Here is a 22,339-nt window from a genome sequence, read left to right as displayed (position 1 = left end):
TAAATTTTGAAACAAGGTACTACCCAGATTTCCATCACACTCACTGCACCAATATCTTGTTTCTTTTCTGATGTGTTTGCCCGTGCTATCTTTTCTTGAACAACATACTGCAAAATTTCAATTAAGTACAGCCTTTTTTTTAAGTTGGAGGAATAAAGTCAGGATAATGTTCCGTTAGTCGTAATGGTCCCATATGTCTTTGTCGCCCTGCCTTCTTGACGTTTGTATTGAAATGATATTTTTATACCATTTCCTCTATCAGTTTTGTTCTGTATTCCAAATTATCCATCGCTCCTCCATTTTTTTGCACAAAATAAAAGAGTTGAAAATAGCAAAATCAAATAAATGCATAAATATTTTTTTAGTTAGTCATGTAAATGTTGATCTAATCTATCGACGCCTCCCATGGTGTTATTGTAGACCACAAAAAATTTAGGTTTCTTCATGAGATTTCCTTCGTTAACTTTCTTCGCAGTTAGGACATTTTGGGAATTGTGAATTGTCGACAAAAGACAAATTTCTTTCTTGTTATGCCACTTCACTACCATGACTTTTTTTCTTTGGAATGCTATAGATACTATTTTTTTTAGTTTATTTAGTCACAAGTTGTCGTGGTAAATCTTTTCTGTTGGACCGCAGAATACCATATAAATCAGTATTTCTATATTAACCGTGACCCATACGGAGCTGTAATATTTTGAGACATATAAAATTACAGTGACCGTGACGTTCACGGAGCTGCAAAATTCTCCCGGAAAACGTTGCCCGTGTATATCACGGAGGTTTGCATTAATTGGCTAGTATCACTCTTTGTTTTACCTGCATTCTAAAGATAACGTACTCTCCTTGTGTTCTTATTGTTTTGTCACCACCCAGTCATCTCTGGAAAGCCTCTTTTATCTCTTCCATCATCGCTTCTAATTCTTCACTATATGTTTCTACATACCTTAATTTGTTTCAATATCAAGTGCTGCTCCTTTTGCTGATTTCTCATTGTTTGTTTCAAGTGTTGAAAGATTTCTGTTAGGGCCCATCTTTCTTTTATATTTTGTAGCCTGTTCTAATATAGTTTTTTGATTCTGAATTGTTGTAGAAGTTTCACTTTAAAACTCCCATTAACCTCTCTACCCATCTCCTCGATATTTGGTTTATTTTATTTTTCTTATACTAAACGATGATTACTTTCTCCTGCCTCTATACTCTCACATCCTTTGTTATGGTTTTACTTTGATCTGAAGTAGTTACAAATAAAATACAAATAATTCTACGGGATGAAGTGCTCTAAGGAGAGTAATCACTTTTACTCGGTTTCTTTAATTAGATTGTCGACAGGAAAAGTAATGTTCAATTTATACGATCCATATTCACCCAACAACGAGAGTAGTCTTTATATTTAAGTATTGAAACTATCACAAAAGTAAATTAATATCCTATCTTGACGGACTCTAAGAATAATCTCCGTTACGAAAATGTTGTCAACCTCAGAAAAGTCACTCTACGGTCGAACAGCCTTCGTATTTAGTATTTATTATTCATTTATATAAATAAATTGGAGCTGGAGACTCAAAATGGAGACGTGCTAGGGGAGAGTAGTAACACTATACTGTCATGTATCAGCCGGCCATCGGTGCGTCGGTGTGCAACGAAGCGTCGGCGTCGCGTATTCTTTTCTGCGACGCTCTATACGAAACGCAAACTGTGCATAGCATCTACATTAAAATAATGACACGGCCAAGTAATAAAGTACGGGCATAAATCTTGTGGTCTTTTTGGGTTGTACTCGGAGCTCGGCTACTTATTTTTCAGGTTTTCCTGTACTTTTGCTTGGCATTAAATCAAGACTTTACTTTTCGCAATAGAACGAATTATATACAGTACAGTTCATTCTTGGTATGTTTTTTATTCATATTAAAATCACGAGGGTGCTTTCGATTGCTATTTTCTCAAATTTATCGATACACAGAGAATAAAAAAGTTTGAATACGTTATAGTATTGATTGAGCGATAGTTAAGAATATTGAAAACAAAAAAGTCATTATGTGTATGTCAAACAACAGATGGCTCCCTCATAGCTTATAGTAGGTTAATAAGGGCTGTGAAATTAGTCATTTAATAAGTACTATTGTACATATAAAATAAAATATAAAATTCTTTATTATTGTTAATGCTATGAGAAAACGTTCACCAACAAGAACGAATAAAGACGGAACAACTTTTTTAGACAAAAAGAGCGCGGCACCACCAGCTGTATGTTTCTCCATAATTTTGATAAATTTAGGTTTCTCCATGTTATAGGTTAATATCGCAACCTGAGAAAGCATGGAGAAACAGAAATTCTGAGCTATAAGATCTCCATACGTGCAACTTGAAGGGCTATATAACTGATTTGATACACGATCTTTAGAAGGTTTTAAAAATGAAATGTTTGATAGTTCTCTACCTACTGCCGTAAGCAATACGAGAATTTCAATGTCCTCTGTCATAATAAGCGCAGAAGAGACAATGAGTGAATCTGCATCTGATACAGTTTGGTCGGCACGAAAAAGCAGTTTTAAGAAGATCTATTGAGTTCGACTTTTTTTCCCAATAAATTTTTCTTGTGATATTGTTGCTACATTCGTTTTATCAAACTTAATTTCTGTAGATTGATATTTTTTGATGCGACGCAGACGTTCCAGCAATATCAGGGTTTTCACAGTAACTATCTAATATTATCGATGCAAATAGTCCATAAACGCGCCCAGCACTTTTGGAGCACTCTATGAACCACAAGAATGAGTGGAAATAAAAAAATTGACATGTAAAATTAATCCTCAAAGATCGATCTAAAAGATTGTTCCCAGATAATTTTATTGAAAAATCAAAAAAACAATTTATTGAGCAAAAAAACAAATTGTTGACAAAATTTTTGCACTTTTTTGCTCATATTTTTCTAAATTAGCGGTTCATAGCAAAAAATGTCATAGACAAAATTGTAGGCAAAGCGATTTGTCACAATTTATGTCTTTACGAATTTTTTGTAGGGACAATAGTTCGCGAGATATCGTCAAAAATAGCTTTTCACCCCTTTATTTAAGATGGCGGCCGGGAGACAAGGGACATAAAGAGACATACACTTGTGGTTCAGCTTTCCTTGACCCCCCATACATGACTATTATTCTTCTTAATTTTATTCAAAGTGTAAGCCAGTGTTTTCCAAACTTTTTTGTGCTACTCTAGTCCTTCTAAAATTCTTATGCTCCCTCATGTAACATATAAATAATTTCTAATATTCAAAAATTGAATTATCAATTAAGAAACTTAAATGGTTTTAAGGAGCAACCACTAGGGAATTGTTAAAAAAAACATAGTAAATAAATTTTCGAAACATATAATGAAAAACTGAAATTCGAAATAATTTTAATAAAGATTTTTTCTATAATAATTTAATATTTTGAATTTAGAGAGATATTTTCGCTTGACGCCCAGAGACTTTATGTTAGATTCAAATTTGGTTAGCTTCAGTCCCAAGTTGTTGGAAAATCATTTTGTTTAGATCAGAAAATCTTTTTATTTTAATGAATGATAGGTAGAAAAAATGAACAAATTTTTACTTAAGGATTAAATGAATATGACTGTTGTATCAGAACCAGTAAACAATGACAGAACATATCTAACTTAAATTAAAAACAGAATCTTACTTTGCCCCTTCAACTTCGTAAAAAATGACTAAATACACACTTCTCATAATCAGTTGGCGTGTGTCCCGAGACGTTTGAGACTGATCTTGGCGTACAGCGCCACTTGTTTGACTCAATTGCTTCCGAGTTGGGTGGTACCCTTGCGTGCTTATATTTTTGTTAGACGTCATCGAACCACAGATTCTAAACGAACCGCCTTAGCTTACTTTCTCTAAAAATTGAAGTTCTATGATTCACACGTCATTTGAGATCAAATCATCAGTTCTTATATATTCAGGTAAATTGGCGTTCACTTTTGTCAGATATTGTCGATTAACATACATTGAAGCCGATTGAGGCCGATTATCACGTCATGTTGATTGATCTTTCCCGATGTCCATTGACTGATGTTGAGACACATCAATTTTTATATATTCATGTGAATCTGCGTCTTAGTTTATCATATATTGTCGATTAACATGTATATAACCCGATTGAGGTCGATTGTCACTTCTTCTGCAGTCTTCTGTCAGTCTTGGGTATCTTCAAGATGAGTCTATACAGCCACATCTCAAATGCTTCCAAGTTTTTTGATCATTGCAGCTTTCAAAGTCCACTCTGTACAGCAGTACTGACAACATGAATCCTATTAATGTTTGCTGGTGTCTATTGACGTCGATGGAGATCGAATCACATCAATTCTCATATATTTAGGTGAGTTTGCATCTACTTTTGTCAGATATTGTCAATTAACATGCATAGAAGCTGAATGAGGCTTATTATCTCTTTTTATGTTGATTGATGTTTTATGATGTCTATTGAAATCGAATCACTTCAATTTTTATGTATTTGGGTGATATTATAATTGAAAATACCATAAATCATCTCAGCCTTTTCTTAAAATAATTGAAAAAATGTCGAATTACTTAAAATAAGTTCAAAATAGTGTATGCGGTAATGAAAGTTGAAAAATTGGTTTCTTATGCCTCCTGTAAAATTTGAAAGAAGAGTTAGGTGGTTTTACAATTAGGCCGATGATATATCGTGAATCGATGTACAACGGTTTTGTTTATAAGGTCATTTAAAATTTACGTAATCAACTTCTTTAAGTATATAATATATATTATTTATTATATATTCCTGGACAAATAGGTGGTAGTTAATCAGTAATGAAACGGCTAGTTCAGCGTCATCTTGACGCGGAGCTGTGTATAAATAATAGCGGTGTAGATAGACGACATTATTGAATTGCGCATTAATCAAAGGGCTAACAGAATTTCCTCTAATAGAATCTTCGTTAGAGTATTAGCCATTAATCATGTACATTATGTTGTTCACCCCTTCGATCGTTTCCGTATCACTAAGGCAAATTAAGTGAAATTCTAAATCGGCTGTTAGTTATTTTAACACTTTGACTGCCATCGTGTATTTCGACATCGACCATTACAACCAAAACTTTTATTTTGTATACAATTACTGTATATATGCTAGTATAAGCACCTATATTAGTCCTAGTCACATTAATTGTTTTTTTAATGTGACTGGGACTAAAGAGGTTGAAAATCCCTCTAAATACGTTATTAAAACACGCAAGTGTCGTTTTTTTTCATAAAATATATTATTTCCTTTGTTGAGATATAAGCATTGAAAAATTTTATAAAGTGATAGACTAACTAAGGTCGTTGCACGACTATTCACTTAGGAACGCGGAGTACGACCTTTATCTACCTACTCCACGTTCAGAATTAGTTAAGGGCTCAATATTTTACAATTCAAAAAAATGTACAATCACTTGCCAATTGAAATCAAATCGATATAATCTTTTCCCGCATTCCGCAATAATTTGAGGGCAAAGTGCTTTCTACTCTTTAAACGACTTCTAATAATATTATTAATTCCGGACATACCGCATACTGGTTTAATTTTGCTACAGACTAATTATTACTTATTACTATTACCTATAATTTTGTTACTAATTGTGGTTTTATTCTGTATATTGAAATTTTATTTTATTTGTGTCATCTTTATTCATTTTTTTCAAATTTAGTTTTTTAGCTTTTATAAGCTTTTAACTACAAACTGTAACCATTTTTTGACAATTTCTCTCTTTCTCTATCTAAAATTTTGATATCTCTGAACAAGAATATTTCACTCAATCTAAAGGAATATGAAAATGTAAACCAATCTGATGTACTTTGCCAAAGTCGAACGATTAGAAAAAAGAAAATCTTTGACATTACAAGAAGAATTCAAATTCAATTACTAATTCAGCAAAAACTATGTGTTATAATAAAAACAGAGAAAGTTTTTGATAAAATAATAAAAGAGGGCATAGAAGCATTTGAAGGTGACGGAGATCGGGACAAGCAGATCACACAATTAACACTATTCGTTTGCTATAATCATTTGTTTAAAAATAAAAAATGATTTTCTTATCACATATATTATTATTTATCTTAAGTTGATTAAACTGAAGAGTTTCTATTATGATATAAACATTTTGCCATTCATTAGACAGATTCATCAAATCATGATGATGCTTGTTGTATAATTTCAAAATTGGATTGGAAATAAAGTTGATTTTATATACCGACAAGATTCATTTTTTATAAACTACCGTTGAATAATAACGCTAGATTAATTTCCTAACAATTCATTTTGAACCAAAAAGCAGAAATCATTCTAATTTGATCAACCCGACCAGTTCCACTTCGATCTGGCAGAAGCGATGGGAAATCGGTTAGATCCAGTCGAACTGAAAACGATGCCGATTGCAATCCTTACTCACCACATTTAAAATAAATTATCAAAGAAAATCCACAAGTCACACATTTAATTTTAGTTTTATCAAAGACTGGACTAACCTCGCATTGAATACCTGACTTGCATATTACAAGAATTCGAATATAAGGAGATACGATCATATTTGCATAACAACCGAAGAGCCGTTGCAGTTAGGGTTATGAACACAATTTCAGATTGTTATTTTGACAGCAGAATCCAATTTCAATAGAGAGATATTTCCAAGAAACTATGAAATGTATTTGTATTTCGTAGGCGATGATGTGAATTTTGATTAAATTGTATTAATGTAATCATTTCTGACTATTTAGAATTTGTCCAGTAATTTGAAAAAAAAATGTGTGTGTAGAATAAATATGTGATTCATTTAGGATGTATTGATATCTAGTTGGCCTACAGCAGTTCCATGCATAAACAAAATATTGCGTAACCATAACAACGAACAATAACTTATTAAAAGTGTAAGTGTAAAGTTTGACGTCAAAAAAGTAAACCAGAGTTACGCAATAAATTAAAAGAAAAAAGATGTCCGCCGAAATTGTGAAAATCGAAAAATTGGAGTATCGAGCCATTATCGAGTACCTGTATTTATATATAAGAGGTAAGCAGATTTTCGAAGATAAGCTCAATACCCTTGGCGTTCAATGTCCTTCGTATGCGACCGTGAAAAAAGGGACTGCAAGTTTTAAAAGAGGTAAATTTTTCATTGAAGATGATGCCAGTTTCTATGTCAGTCTCCGAAAATATCGATGCAGTTCATGACATGATTTTATCAGACCGTCGAATTGGGCTTAAACGTATATCTGAAGCACTGAATATTTCATACGAACGCGTTCATCTTATAGTTCACGTCAATTGGGACATGAGAAAAATTGCTGTAAATGTTTGAATGTTGACCAAAAGCGTGCAAGGGTAGAAGCATCGCGTTCTATCTGTTCTCGGTTTGAAAACGATATAGACTTCTTAAACCGAATTGTTACTATGGATGAGACTTGGATACATTTCTACAATCCAGATCCAAAGCAATAATCGATGAAATGGCGACACTCTGGTTCTCCAAGACCTAAGAAGTTTCGTGTCCAAAAATCTGCTTGAAAAGTTCTTGCTTCAGTTTTTTGGGATTGCCATGGAGTAATCATGTTTTATTTTTTGGATGAGGGTAGAATAATAACTGGAGATTACTATTCGAAATTACTGACCACTCTACGGGAAAAAATTAAAGAGAAAAATCGCGGAAAGCTATCCAAAGGTGTTTTGTTTTTGCAGGACAACGCCCTTGTACACAAATCTCATGTTGCCATACAAAAAATTCGTGATTTAGATTTTGAATTACTAGAACACCCCACGTCTTCACCAGATTTGGCTCCGTCCGACTATCATCTCTATCCTCAACTGAAAAAAAGTTTAAAAGGTCGTAAATTTTCTTCCAGCGAGAAGATAATAAAAGCTGTGGAGGTCTGGTTTGCAGAGCAAGAAACATTTTTTTTTAAGGTCTAGAGACGTTTTGCAGGTTCGCTCTAATAAAGTATCCAATTAAGAGGAGAATATGTTGAGTAATAAAATATTTTTACATTGAAATGTTCTTTGGTTATATAGTAGGCTAAGAATTTTTCAATACATCCTCGTATCTCAATATTATTTTTGCCGATTTGACAACTTTCATCGCAAAATATGTAACAGCAATTAAATTAGAAGTTTCATTTCAATTTTCATCAAAGATCTCTGTAAATTCCGTTATTTGAGTCTCGTTAAACATGTTCGACAACTACGAATTACTAATTTTACTTCAATTGTTGGACATTTGATATAATCCTGTTTTGAAATATTCAATAAAACTAATTATGTAGGTACCTTAGTTCCACTAATTGCAAAACTGAGTATTTTCATATTATTATTATCAAGAGTAAGAAAATGCTTGGAGAATATACAATGTACACATCACGAATGAAGTGAAGCAAGTTTCAGCCACATCGAGCTTTTCATTTTAAGTGGCCTCGGGACAAAAGAAGATTGCATCATTGTGATGCTAGATTAAATTGTTTTTGTCTTGGTTAAAAAAAATATTGTAGCATATTGAGGCAATTATTATAACTTTGATGATGTTCTGTTTACGTAAAAACCACCTAGGGGATCTCATTTCTTTGCTCTTTCTCTCTTTATTTAAAGAATTCTTTTCCTTCGACGTTGTAACGTCGATTGCATCCACAAATGGTATACACAGGGGAGCGAGAATAGCAAAGGACAATGGAAAACGTACATTTTTATGCGGTGTTAAACTCGGAGGTTTTTGAAATAAAAGTATATCTACTGTCCCTTTCTGCGTCTGGCGCCTTGGGGTTTGTCTTGAATATTGTGAGGAATTTCAAGTTTTCTCACAAGTTGCTTTTTATCATATTCTTAAAAAGTTACTGCCGATGTTGTGACAAGATTTCAACCTGTTGTATTTCGGAGGAATTTGAAAAATAATAGAAATAAGAGTATTCATTTATATAGTGAGGTGAATAAATTATTCAAATATGGATACGAGGGATTTTTTTGTCCTGACTGTCACTAATCACATCACATTGTTAACCAGAACCTTCACCAACAAATTATGTGATATCTGTAGTTAAATGATAAATTTATTCAATAAAATAAATAGAAATCACACTTTCGTACAATTACTTTTGACGTGGATTATTATAACACTAGCTTACCCGGCCAACTTCATATATAATAAAATAAAATGATTATCGATGTTGGAAGGTTTTCTGCGGTTTTCCTGTAACCTGGTGAACCGGTTCACTAGCCAAATGGCAGGCGATAGGGAATAATGCAGCTGTATCCGTCCTCTCGACTAGTATTAGCTTCGTATCAAAATAATAAACAAAAAAATTTTACAACAGAAGAAACCGAAAAAAAAACAAACAACAAAAAAACATAACAAAAATCCATTTTTTTAAGTTGGAGCAAACATAGACTGGTCCTTAGTTTTTTTTTCTTTTTTGGCCTGGAATGGTACAACCACAAACAAAAACCACAATCCCAGAGAACTCTTAAATCAGTGCCAAATCCAATAAACCTTCCTCACCATGAAAAAATTCCTCATCCCACCCAAAACATACCTATCGAATCTCCCTCTTTTTATTGGGAAGAAATGAGTTAAAGTAAACGAAATTTTCTTTTTTAAAGATATAACTACATATTTCTAAGTATGAAATTATAACTTTTAATCTTGATTACTTCACGCTATGGTAACTGTGACATTAATATTCTAGTCGTTTTATTCTCATATTAACAACTATTTTTTTGTTCGATTATCTATAGTATGTTTTAGCATCAAACATCAAATCATGCTTCCCAAGAAATAAATTCTAGTTCCATCTATAAATATAGGTAATTTCTCTGTACCTTGTATAGCCGTTTTATAACTTCTGTCGTGTCAGTATATGTCCCGAATAAAGACATTTCAAAATACAAATTCCGATCACATACGCGCTAGAAAAATCTACAACTTAAAAAATGTTTTAGTTAGATTACTGTGAACATTTTCCTTTCAGGATCTCGAAGGTGATACCCCGTTACACGACGCCATTTCGAAGAAACGTGACGACATGTTAACCCTTTTACTGGATCACAATGCCGACATAACGTTAACGAACAACAATGGATTCAATGCTTTACATCATGCTGCTCTTAGAGGAAATCCAAGGTAAGAATTACTTACAATTCATGATATTATTTTTGGTTGTTTCCCAAAATTAGTTTTGTGATAGACTACAAATGTGTATTGTTATTTTTCTCAAAATTATCTATGTATTTTCCGAAAATGTAGATGATTGTGTTAGTTCTGAAAACAACAATAATCGATCAAAATATAACATTAAATTAAATGAGCCATTACTCGCTAATGAAATACTATGCCTACCATTTAGAAGGAAAAACACAATATAACATAAATTTTTTAACTAGTAGGCTGTAACACGCCATTCGGTTTGTTACGTTTTTCTTACATTTTAATTATTCCTTTGTTCGCACTAGTCACTTCTGATTTATTTAACATTAACTTTCACCATTAACATTTGATTTAATGAAGAAATTAATTTGTTATCGACCTTCCACTCTATTCGAGAAATTTGATAAAACCTCGGAATGTATTCGAGGACGTCCTCTACCTATCTACACTCCAGTGTTGAAATCAACGTAAATTTTAGTAAAAAAATATATATGGTCGCTTGGAGTTATTTTTTGCCATCCCTCTCATCCCCAGCAAGAATTACTACCTCAGGTCCTGTACCTGAGGTCTGGTTCAGAAGTACTCACATCAATAATAGAAAGTTTAGAGAATGTGATAAAGAAGAATTAGTGGATTTTCTTTATTTTGTACTTATTATATTTTTAATACTTTTCTTGTTATTATGAGACGAATTTTTATGAATATAACATATTAGAGCTATAACAATTGTCTTATTTATTCTCTCTGTATGATTTGCTTCAGAATGATATGTGTGTATGTATTAGGGTGAAATTGGGAATCCTCAGTATTTACAGTTGATCTATTAATCCTCCTTTCAAAAAATTCAGAATGTGGGATAGCTGTAACTGCCAAAAATCTTTGTTTTCTAATTCCAGTTGTAGTGTTTTTGATTTCTTCAGTATCTCACACTTCGAGAGAAGGTTTCGTCCTCTGCGCAATAGAATCTGCTAAAGCTAGCGTCTTCAGGTGTCCATTGAGGCGACAGTGTCCCGATTCCTGTTACTATTCTGTCTGAATTGATACATTCAACAGATTTTCTCTGCTTATAGAGTTCCTAGGAATGTTTTCACCTGCTTTAACTCCTGTAAATTGTGCTAGTAGCTGGTTCTACAACTATCCTTCTCCTTTTCCAGTACTTTGTCTATTGTTCTGTAACTGATAACCTACGAATGGTATGTCTGCTCCTACTTTTTAACGAATCCATTCAACTGTATCCTTCTTATTTAGCTTGTCCAGTCAATCCCAAACTAGTTTGTATTTCATGACATTGGAGCTTAGAGCTGTCGGACAAGATGATTATCTTCTGTTTGCGATAATTTCTTTCTGGACTGGGCTGGACACGTTACCGTTATGAAAATTTTTGGCGTAGATGCTTCCTCGTACTTGTATTTGGGACATGTCCAAATACAAGTACGAGGAGTCCCCGGAATTTCCAGCTTTTAGTGAAGTAGACAAGCTTTGAAACATATTTACATGAGCTGGAAGGCAATGGTCGAGGCAATGCTAGTTCTGAAGGCAAATGACACTCAAACGCCAAGTTATGTAACAGCAAGTTCCCCACAATGATGCAGAGAAACGTAGGAGATTAGGTTGTGTCTAGTCTTTCTCTCCCGATGCAGAGGATCGTGAATTTCGAGGTCGAGTCAGTTTATAGAATGATCGGTTGATGTCGAAAGACGATGACGATGGAAGGGCTCCAACTTGTCATCCTGAACCTCTAATCAACCAGCGTAGATGGGGGACAGGAAATTACGAAAACTTATTGAAAAAGAGGTGAGCTTAATATTTCAATTGACTTTTATTAAATGATCACTAATTACTGCTGAACCAGTAGTATTAAGCAAAGTGTTTTTATTATAAAAAAAGTTATAGTTGGCAAATGATTTCGCAATATTGTATATGGCACTAGATGTTGATGTTCTCAATAACTTTTTTTCATTTAAGCCATTTATGTAACATAAAAACATTTTACAGAAATATAAGTGTATTGGAAAAGTTCTTATTGATTTTTCAAAACTTAAATCATGTTATTGCAATACAGAATTTTTTATCTCTTACAAGAGTTGTTTTAGCCATCCGAGGACACACAGTTTAAATTACTCAACAAAGATTCTGTTTCTATTATAAATAAACATTACATTTAATGTTCTAATTTCACCAATTCCAAAATACTCCCAGACACACTCACAACCACAAGAGATTTGTTAGAAATCAACGAAACGTGAATTACAATCCGTAAGTAGAGTGGACGTTCTAATGCCAGTGGTACTTTTGGTGTCGTCCTTAATCCGCGCACAGATCCCGTTTCTCGGAGATGTTCTTTGGCTTGTGTCAATTGAGTTAAATACACCGTGAAGGAATGGAACTCGATTGAAGTTCTCGTGGGAATCTCCATCTCGATTCAAATACACCGACGGATTTTTTTCTTGGATGGTTATATGGATTAATTAGGGCAAATATCGTTTGATGAAATTTTCTCTAAAGAATTTCTATTGTTTTTCGGAGCTTATAAGAATACTAATTAAAATTGATACAAAATATACGAAAATAATCAATTAAATCTTGTAACAACAGTCTATGCTGCTATCTGGTTTGGGTCAGTGGTAGCGGAATAGAGCTGATTCAAATTTTTGAGAAACTTCACCTTTCCATATTACGGAAATTTTCATGATCATATTTCTAAAAATAGATTTCACATACTACGTATACAGGGTGATTGATTAGTATGATAAAGTTCAGTGATTTTTATGTCCTTGGAGATATCAATTTGAGTGATTTTAACCGTCATTGGTCTTCACAATTATTTATGAATCATCATGTATTTGATGACTCAACATACTTTTTTTTCTATCAAGCATTCCTTATATCTGATATTATAAGTTCTTGAAATATTTGGATTTTTCTATGCAAAGCAATGATTATGTACCTTTTTTGTATTTGCCGTGCAGTTTTACAAACGGGCAAGTTTCCTCAACCATTGCTAATATTCTCTGTTGTGATTTGTCCTCTTTTATTCTTATTTTCCATTTTTCCATCCAGTGTTGTATTTTTGTCAAGCTATTTTGAAGCATTTCGAAGGCTATTTTAGGATTTAAGTCAGATCCAAGTAATGCTGTGTCAGCGACGAATGTCATCGTGGTAATGTGTCTGTCTTTTGGCTGTAACTATTAGATATAATATGGGGCCTAATATGCTTCCTTGAGGTACACCATCGTGGATTGATTGATTGAAGTTTTGTTTTAGTTTACATAAAAGTGGTTTATGCAAGACTTTATCAGAAGCTTGGCTGATGTCCAGGAATACCATAGAGCGATATTCTTCACTTTCAAAGACTTCGCGTCATTACTCTATATATACTTGTTCAACTGTCCAGTGTATTGATGTATTACAAGAAGCTTCTTTTTTAGTATGGGCATTAGTTTTCGAAGTACCCACTTCTCTCGAGAACCTTGTTGACTTCCAGTTTGATGTGATGAAAGGAAAAAATACCATAAAAGTTCTAGAAAAATTTGCCAAATAGAATGGGTAATGTTTTTAAACCATATTTCATTACAGTTCTTTCATAAGAAAAGATATCGTCTATATAGACTAACAGGAAAATGATACTGCATAACCTTGCCTGCAGTTTTTCCCTTTTCAGTACATTGTTTTGATTGTTCTTTTGTTTCTGGTGTAAAATGATGGTCCCACGTTTCATCTATGGTTATGAAAAGGCGTAAAAATTAGGCTTTATTTCTATGAAGCATTGCTAAACACACATGGAAACAACGACGCTGTTTTTGTTCCATTGCAAGCGAATCTGGTACCCATCTTGCGCACAGCTTTCTCATGTACAAATTTTCAGTTAATATGCGCTTTTTGAAATGTCTACTATGTCTACTACTTTCTGGATTTTCTTCAACGTTTCTGGAGTCGTCACCTTATTTGATCAACCACTGAGATGCTGGTCTTCGCAGGTCGTACGAGCAGTCTCACCCAGATTAGAATCTAGTTCAGATTTTATATTGGTTCGACTAAGACCTTTCAAATAAAAGTATTGTATCACATAACAATTATCATTTTTTTCCATCTTTACAAATTCACTGAAAACGTTCACTATCGATTGATGTCAACTTTCTAATGATATTTTTCAAGGAACTACCGCCATCTCTGGGTCAGGCCAGGTATTTCTGTGACCATACTGGTGAAATAAAATACTAAAGATCGGATGGAAAAGCTTTCATGGAATAAATTAATTCACGATGTGATTTTAGTTGAAATTTTAATGCGTGTAACGTAAGCTAATACAATTTTACTGAAAACTTACCAGAACTTCATTAAGTACCTGGAAATTTCATGATATGTTTATCAACTAAATATTTAATAAACGAATAGCTGTGATATTTACTGAACAAATAATTAATGAGTCCATTTAACTATTTTGGTTTTAGAACTAATTTAGTAATATTCCTAGAATCGTTGCTAAACAACTTTGCTCAACTACATTTTCTGTATATTTCACGTTTTTGATCTCTAAGGAGTGCATATCGAAACTAATTCTCTTGGGTATCATCTTTAGAGGCGCTTCTACATAATATCACAAAGTTTTACACTCTGACAGCGCCGGCAATGAATGTAGTGAAAACTATAAAAAATTATGGGTTGATCCATCTTTTGGGTAACTGTTGAACATATTCGAGATTTTTCTGGAAGAGTTACTAGACACTATTAAAGTTTCTAACATGTACTATGATAAAATTATATATGAAACAAGAGATCATATTAGAGTATAAGTAGTTGAATACGAAGATACATGGCGAGCGATAGAAGTCAATCTGAGCGGTATAAAGTGAAGTGATTGATAATTATGTTACAATTTGTGTGATAATCTATTGAGTTAATTAACTTGTTCAATTTTATCAACAATGTTACCCGTGAAACGTATAATAACAATAAAAGAAAACCTAGAATCAACCACAGTTTATGAGAAGGGATTCTCAGTTCTATTTAGTAAATTTTTAACTAGTAAATATTGTCATGAAAAAATAAATATCAATTGTTCAAAGAATCGCGATTTTGACTGACTGACTTCAGCGTTTTTAATTTCTATTTTCCAATTTTTTATTTATGAGAATCAAAGAAACAAAAGATACAGTTTACTTACTATACTATGATATTCTTATTACTTATCCATAATTCCTTAAGGAAAACATTCTATATTCCAATTATTTGGAGAGATATGCCTCTGAAATTTCTGGTACACGGATGCGGGTGCCGTCGGTGCCAATTTCCGGTTAAAGCAGCACGTTTCACCCGCTTCACAACTCTTCATCTACCTTTATATGACGAACGCCTTCGCACATGCGGAAAAATTATGCAAATGCGGGTAGGCGGTAAAAATCTCACGTCGACGATGTGTAATAATAATTTGTTACTTGTAACGAGCAGTGTCGTAGAAAGTATTCTATTCATTAACACTTACGCTGTTTTTAAACAATACAGCAGAGTTCATCATAACTTAATTTAACTCGTAATTAAAAATGAAAATAAACATTATCATTCAAGAAACTTCATAGAAAACCATGATTAAAGTCACGGTTGAAGGAAAAATTATTGTGTTCTATAACTATTTAAGAAAAACATGTACAGTAGTATTATTCAAAGTATTGCCCATCTCAAGTTATGACATTTTCCCATCTTTCTGGCAATTTGTGGATCCCATCCCAAAAGAACTGCGCCGGCTTGGCAGCCAAGAATGAATCAAGCCAATTTTTCATATCAACGGTCAACGTACTCAGAACATGTTATCATACGAGGGCTGTTTGAGTTGTTTACAGATACTTGAAACATTAATCTTGGTCACCAAATGGAATTAGATCACGAACATTTTCGTACTATGATTTTCTATGAATTTCGACGTGGATTAAACCAACAGCAGTGTGCCAACTCGCTTTGATTTTTGATAATGAAGCACCATGAAGGACGTCCAAAATCGGCGTTGTGCCAGAAAATAACGATACTGTGCGTAAACTGATATTGCAACATCGTCATGTGATATACCGTGAAATTGAGGCATACTTGGGCATTTGGCTCTCAAAAAGATTTTTTCGCGATAAATACCGCCTAATGTGACAATCGCTCAAAAAAATCTCGTATCGATTGGTGCAAAGAAATACTGAAAAAAATTCAATTGCAATGCTTCAAAAGATCGTGACACGTAGAGATTTATGGATGTATGCATATTAATCCGAAATTAAACAATAATCGACTGTATGGGTCTCTAAAGTCGAGCAAAATCCAACAAAAGTTGTTCGCGCATCAAGCACTTCGTAGCAAATGGTCTCCTGTTTCGAAATAACTGGAGATGTCGCCGCCGCTAGAGCAACGTAGAACGGTCACCACGACAGTGCGAGCTCTCACACATTAGTTTAAACGAAAACCTCAAAACATCGAATTGATAGTCATTTATTCAAAAATAAATCACGAACTCAACGTTTTTCTACACTAGAAGAAGCGGTTGATGCGTTCAAATCACATGTTTTGGATGTACTTCAATCGGAATGGGAAAATTTGAAACTTGAATAGCAACTCTCGTATTCGCAACTGTGTGAGAGAAAAAAGCATAACATTTAAACAGGTTAAAGTATATATCAATTGAATTTGTAATATATTGTTCAAGGATTCTTTGGAAAAGGACTAATTCAGCTCATACAAATTGCTACTTACTTACCTCCACAGAAGAATACAAACGAAAATGTTTAAAATTTTATTTATGTTTCAATTAGGATCATCAGCAATATCAATAGGAAGACATGAAAAATCATTGAAATTAAAAAATCCTGTAAAAGGTATATCAACAAGAAACTTTATTAGGATAATAACAGATATTGTAGAAATTGATTTCTATTGGAAGAATTGAGTCAAATAATTTGGCAACAGTGCTTTGAAAATTCAAGAATATGGAAGTGGACGCTTCCATTTTTGTAATGATTACTGTGCATTCATTTCATGGTCATCAAATAGCCTGGATTCAAGTCCGTTGAAAACTTTTTAAGGTCTATTTTAGAAGTAAAACATTTCAAGATTATAAAAACAGAAAACTAAAGTACAACCATGATGATGTTTTTACAAATAGTTTAACAAACTTGTGGTAATCATCTCGAGCATGTTCTAATAAATAAATTTCTTCTATTTCTCATTTCTTACACCTTTTTATATGTTTTTGTTGCCAAATAAGCTTTTTAAAACAGGTGATAAATTGAGGTGAAAATATATACGTCAATATTTTTACCTGTTACATGAAATATATTTTGAAATAAAATATTTATGTATACGTTGTTTTGATTACTATTATATGCTGAAACCTTTTTATGAAAATATTCAGCGGAAAAACTGATAAATTTTCCTAAAATTGATCAAACTAATTTGTCGGTTGATCTGCGTCCCCGAAGATTAGACCTTTTTCCCCGTTGCTGAGATGAAAGTCCTAAACATCATTCGGATAAGGGCGAGAAATTGAGAAATATGTTATAATTTGACATTTCCCTAGAGAAAGTTCCGTGATATTTCAGGTGCGTAACAAAAACAGTAGCTCGTTTCAACGAAGAGTAAAATTTCTGTTAGTGTCTATAATAACAGTAATAAATATGGAAGAGAGTGTTTTTTTTATATCAGCGATAGGAGTAACGATAACAATATTTATGGAATGTTTTTTTCTCTGCTTCGTATATTTGTAGTGCAGTGCAAAAATTAACACATAATTTACACAATGGACTCTTTTAACGAAATAAATAAATCTCAGTTTTACACAAATAATGGTGTTTATTTCAAGTCGATAGGATTAGTATTAACAATCTTAAGAAGTTTGGAAGTCTGGATATATTTTATACCGCCACAGATCCGTTCCAAATAGGTACTACGTCATCAGCGCCGATTGTCTAAAAGAGCGGCCGCCTTGTTTAACAAAATGCTATTTTGACAACGAAGAGTTGATTTGTCGATAAAAATGGAGCAGGGATTTTTTGGTGGTTCCTCAGACAACTTGTTCCAAATAGATTCACTTGCAATGACTATTTATTTAGCCACAAATATCGATTTTTCGACTGTAAAATACGTGTAAAATACGCGAGTCAGATGAACAAGCAGATCGATAGAATGACATATATGGGACAAAAACAAGAAGATTTTATGTGAACGGAATCTCTTAATTTTGAGATACCATGAGTTGAAGTTTAAACACATATATTACATTTAATTTGGAGTAAATTCGATTCCATTTTGTTGGACTTTTAGTGCTCGAGTAAGAAAGTAACTGATTTGTAAATGTCTTAGTATCTCTAGATTTCATTAATTTAATTTAGTTAATGCCTGGCAAACTAGCAAAAGGTGTCAACAACTTACATAAAAAATGTACTTTTATAAAAGTTTTTATCAAAAAAAAACGATATGTCCGTATCACATTTTGACGATTTCGTCATGAAAATCAGACCGATTTTTTTCTTAAAAAAATACTCTAGGTTACTCAAAGTTAATCGTTAATTTTAGAAATTATTAATTCTGAAAAACCAGTGATGCCCCTTTTTTTTAACAATTTCAGGTAAGATCCCATATGTACGCCTCGCCATTGCAAAAAAACAAAAGAATAAAATCACAAGTTACACTGTCCCTTTTCTTTGCATCACACTGTTTTTTCTCCCTTAGGGATACTAAAAAATACTTTATTTGATGCAGTAATAGTGCTGTTGGTACATTTGGGTACAACACAATATTTATAATCAACTTTTGTCGATACAGGCTTCGAAATCTTTACAAAAAAATAACAAATACGACACGATGAGATAGGATGGTAAAACAAAAAAATGTGCTGTAAATTGGTGAAACTCGATCGGCGTTGGTGACGTAAGCAACCGTGCGTTGCAAGAACAAATGTGGGGAGAGTAAAAATATTCTACTTAAAATTTAAAATTTATATCAGCGCTAGTATGAGTATTATGAGTAATGATATAATTGAATATTTACTAAGTTAGAAACTACACAGATTTATAATGAAGTAATGCAAAAAATTCATAGAACATACAACATAAATTTTTGGAGAAAATTTAGAAACATGTCAAATAGTTTATTTTATTCCGCGTCTTTTGACTTACGTGAAAAGAATAAAACGTTATGACTTCTTCAATTTGTTTTTAAATAGAAAGCTAGGCTTTTTTATATCATTTGATAAAGCTTGTTTTTCTAATTTCTAAATAAATAATTCAACTACTTAAGAAAAGAAAAATTAATAAAAATCAAAATAAATTTAACTTAACTTTAAATTTAACACGCATTCATTAGCTACATCTGTCTGTAAGTTTGTTTGTGAATTTTTGTTTGTCGCCAATTAATTGTGTTCGTTAGCTGAGCGGGCTAAAGCGTCAACCTACGGATTCGCCGGTCGTGGGTTCAAGTCTCGTTCACGCTGAAAAAAACCGTCTCCTCTCTGTTGGAGATTTACTATACTACCTGCATCACTATTACTTGAATTTTATTATGTTATTCGAGAAGACTTTTATATCCGTGCAACCTCTGTTGGAGATTTACAATACTAATGACTGGAGCTTGAAGAAAAATTTCATTTTTGATAATGCATCGAACTAAAAAGTGAAAAATATTTTTTTTAAATAATTAATAACATTAATGAATGAAAAATACTAGTTTCATTGTGAAAAAAGGGTGGGGCGTTTTTTTCACTCTTTATATGTACGAAACACTGTTTTAATCTCATTTTAAGAAAAATTATTTTTTACTTTTCAGTTTATTGTGGAAGCGTGTTTTTTGGTAATAACTTTTAACTGAACAGTCATTCAAACCAAAACTATTTTTACAGCAATTGTTAAAATATATTATGTCATTTAATTGTCTGATTGGTTAACGTAAGCCCGATTCACCTAATTTCCCCACAACAAATTTCAAGAAGGGGTGATGTTGGGTGACCTAGGTGGCCACTACAATGATCCACATCTTCTAATCCACATTCCTTTAAACTGAGTCATGATCCAGAAATCATCGAACATTAACACGAAAATGTTTTGTGGTGCACCATCTTGCTAGAACCAAAGTTTTCCTTATTATTTGGATGCGGAAATGCCGCAATTAAGTCTGGAATCACTGCCATATGAAGATGTTCCAAATATAGCTCAGCTGCTCCCATGAAAAAAATCACTAAACCTTTCCCTGACGATTCCTACTCAATCATTAATTTTTGAGGGCACTGGGTTTGTTTTGTCTGATTCCAGGGATTTTTCCGAGCCCAATAACTACAATATTGTTAAAATTTGCACGGAGGCTGTTTTTCTTTCTTTTTTCAAATCTTTACCACAAACATCTGACAACATATTGTGAGACAATTTCTGTACAGAAATTGTAGATAATAACATAAAAAAAACCCTGTAGTCGAAATCGAAAAAAATCGAAAATTACAGGAAAGTGTACAGTGCTATTAAATTTTTTAAAAATTGTGCTCTTCTAAGTTTGCTGGATATACGGGTAGGTACATGATTCTTTCTGATCTTCTGGAGTTGTATGTAACATCATAAGAGTACGTCGCATAGGTATTTATGACCAGGAAAAGAAACTCGACCTCACTTATATCTGTAGGGTAGGTAGACAAAAGGATTAAGCAAGTAAGTAAATGAGGAAAAAAATTCGTGGGGTTATAAATCTTCTTTGTTTGTTTCAGAGCCATGTGGAATTTAAAAGCTTGTTTTGAAACTTCTATAATATTCTGTTTCATATGAACATTAAGTTGAATAATTCTTTTATTAACGAACTATGTGTTGTCATAAAGAATGAGAAAGTTTGAGAAATTTCAAGTGAATTTATTAATTGAAAGTTAGTGGAAATTTGATAAGAAAATTCCATCTAAACAAAATAAGTTGAATGAAGTGTGGTGGAAAAAAACGAATTTATTCCTAATTACCAAGTCATATTGTATAATAATCTACGATCCATAAACCAATAACAAGTGGCAGAAAAATAATTCCGTGGTTTTCAAAGGAATTATTAAAAGTCACTTAGCGAAATGCATTTCCTGAATTATGCGTCTTTTTTCTTCATTTTTCCAATATCTACTGAGCAATAAACGGAAGCAGAAAATTTATTCAAGTTGATATTGAATTCCGATTGAACTCGATTCAATTTAATAATTTATTGTGATCCGGAAAATTTATTTTCCCGTTTTTCGATCTATATAACATGCTAAATATATAATATGAAAAATTTCCTTTTTTCATTCCATTAAAACCCATATTGTTTTATCTATAAAATTAAGGGTAACCGATATTCACGCGAATTGTATTGAAAATGAAAAGTTTGTTAGGACACATCAGATATTTAGCCGTAGTATATTTATATACTAACTAACTCCATTAAATAAGTATCGTTATAATAGAAATATATCGATATGATAACTTTAATTTATTGCTTGGTTAGTATGATCGATTTTTAAAAATTACTACATACAATGAAGTTTCAAAACATGCTTTATCAAAATACAATAACAAATGTTAAAATATATTTTCCTGTAACAAAAAATAAATTGTTTTGAATTAACAACAATTAAAAAGATAAAATGCTGAGTATTAATCTAGAATATTTTTGTAGGGCGTAGTATGAAACGATAAATGCTAAGAATTTTGATAGAAAGAGAATTATTAAAAGTAATCAGGAAGCACCTAAAATATATATAAATCAACTCAACTGGTTTGATATTCCCATGACTTGGAGTCGCTCTACTGCTGTCCACCATTTATTTTTGTTCATGACTCTTCACGCCAGTTCTCTATTCCTATTCTTTCTAAATCTTCTTTATATGCTTCTATTTATTTTTTTAGTAGACGCCAACTTTTCCTTTTCGCCTCTTCTCAGCTTAGAAGGATTATTTCACCCAACTATCTTCATCTATTCTGGCGATATAAACCATACAACGCAGGTTTTTGCTCTGTCCACATATCCCATCTCTTAGAAGGATTATTTCACCCTACTATCTTCATCCATTCTGGCGATATAACCCATCCAATGCAGTTTTTTGCTCTGTCCAAATATCTTATCTCTTAGAGGGATCATTTCACCCAACTATCTTCATCCATTCTGACTATATAACCCATCCAACGCAGTTTTTTGTTCT

General features: G+C 32.7%; 1 protein-coding gene across 1 annotated transcript in view; it reads left to right on the top strand.

Annotated features, from left to right (window-relative positions):
• The window catches only part of LOC130902798 (E3 ubiquitin-protein ligase MIB1), a 763,066-nt gene that overhangs the window by 106,999 nt on the left and 633,728 nt on the right, over window positions 1-22,339 (top strand). The window contains exon 8 of the mRNA XM_057815129.1: window positions 10,001-10,152. Within this exon, the coding sequence (XP_057671112.1) occupies window positions 10,001-10,152 (152 nt within the window). The remainder of the gene's footprint in view (window positions 1-10,000; window positions 10,153-22,339) is intronic.

This window comes from Diorhabda carinulata, chromosome 2, assembly GCF_026250575.1.
Source record: "Diorhabda carinulata isolate Delta chromosome 2, icDioCari1.1, whole genome shotgun sequence".
Lineage (NCBI taxonomy): Eukaryota > Metazoa > Arthropoda > Insecta > Coleoptera > Chrysomelidae > Diorhabda > Diorhabda carinulata.
Note: the sequence above shows the minus strand (reverse complement) of the source record. Positions and strands in the feature narration are given on the sequence as shown.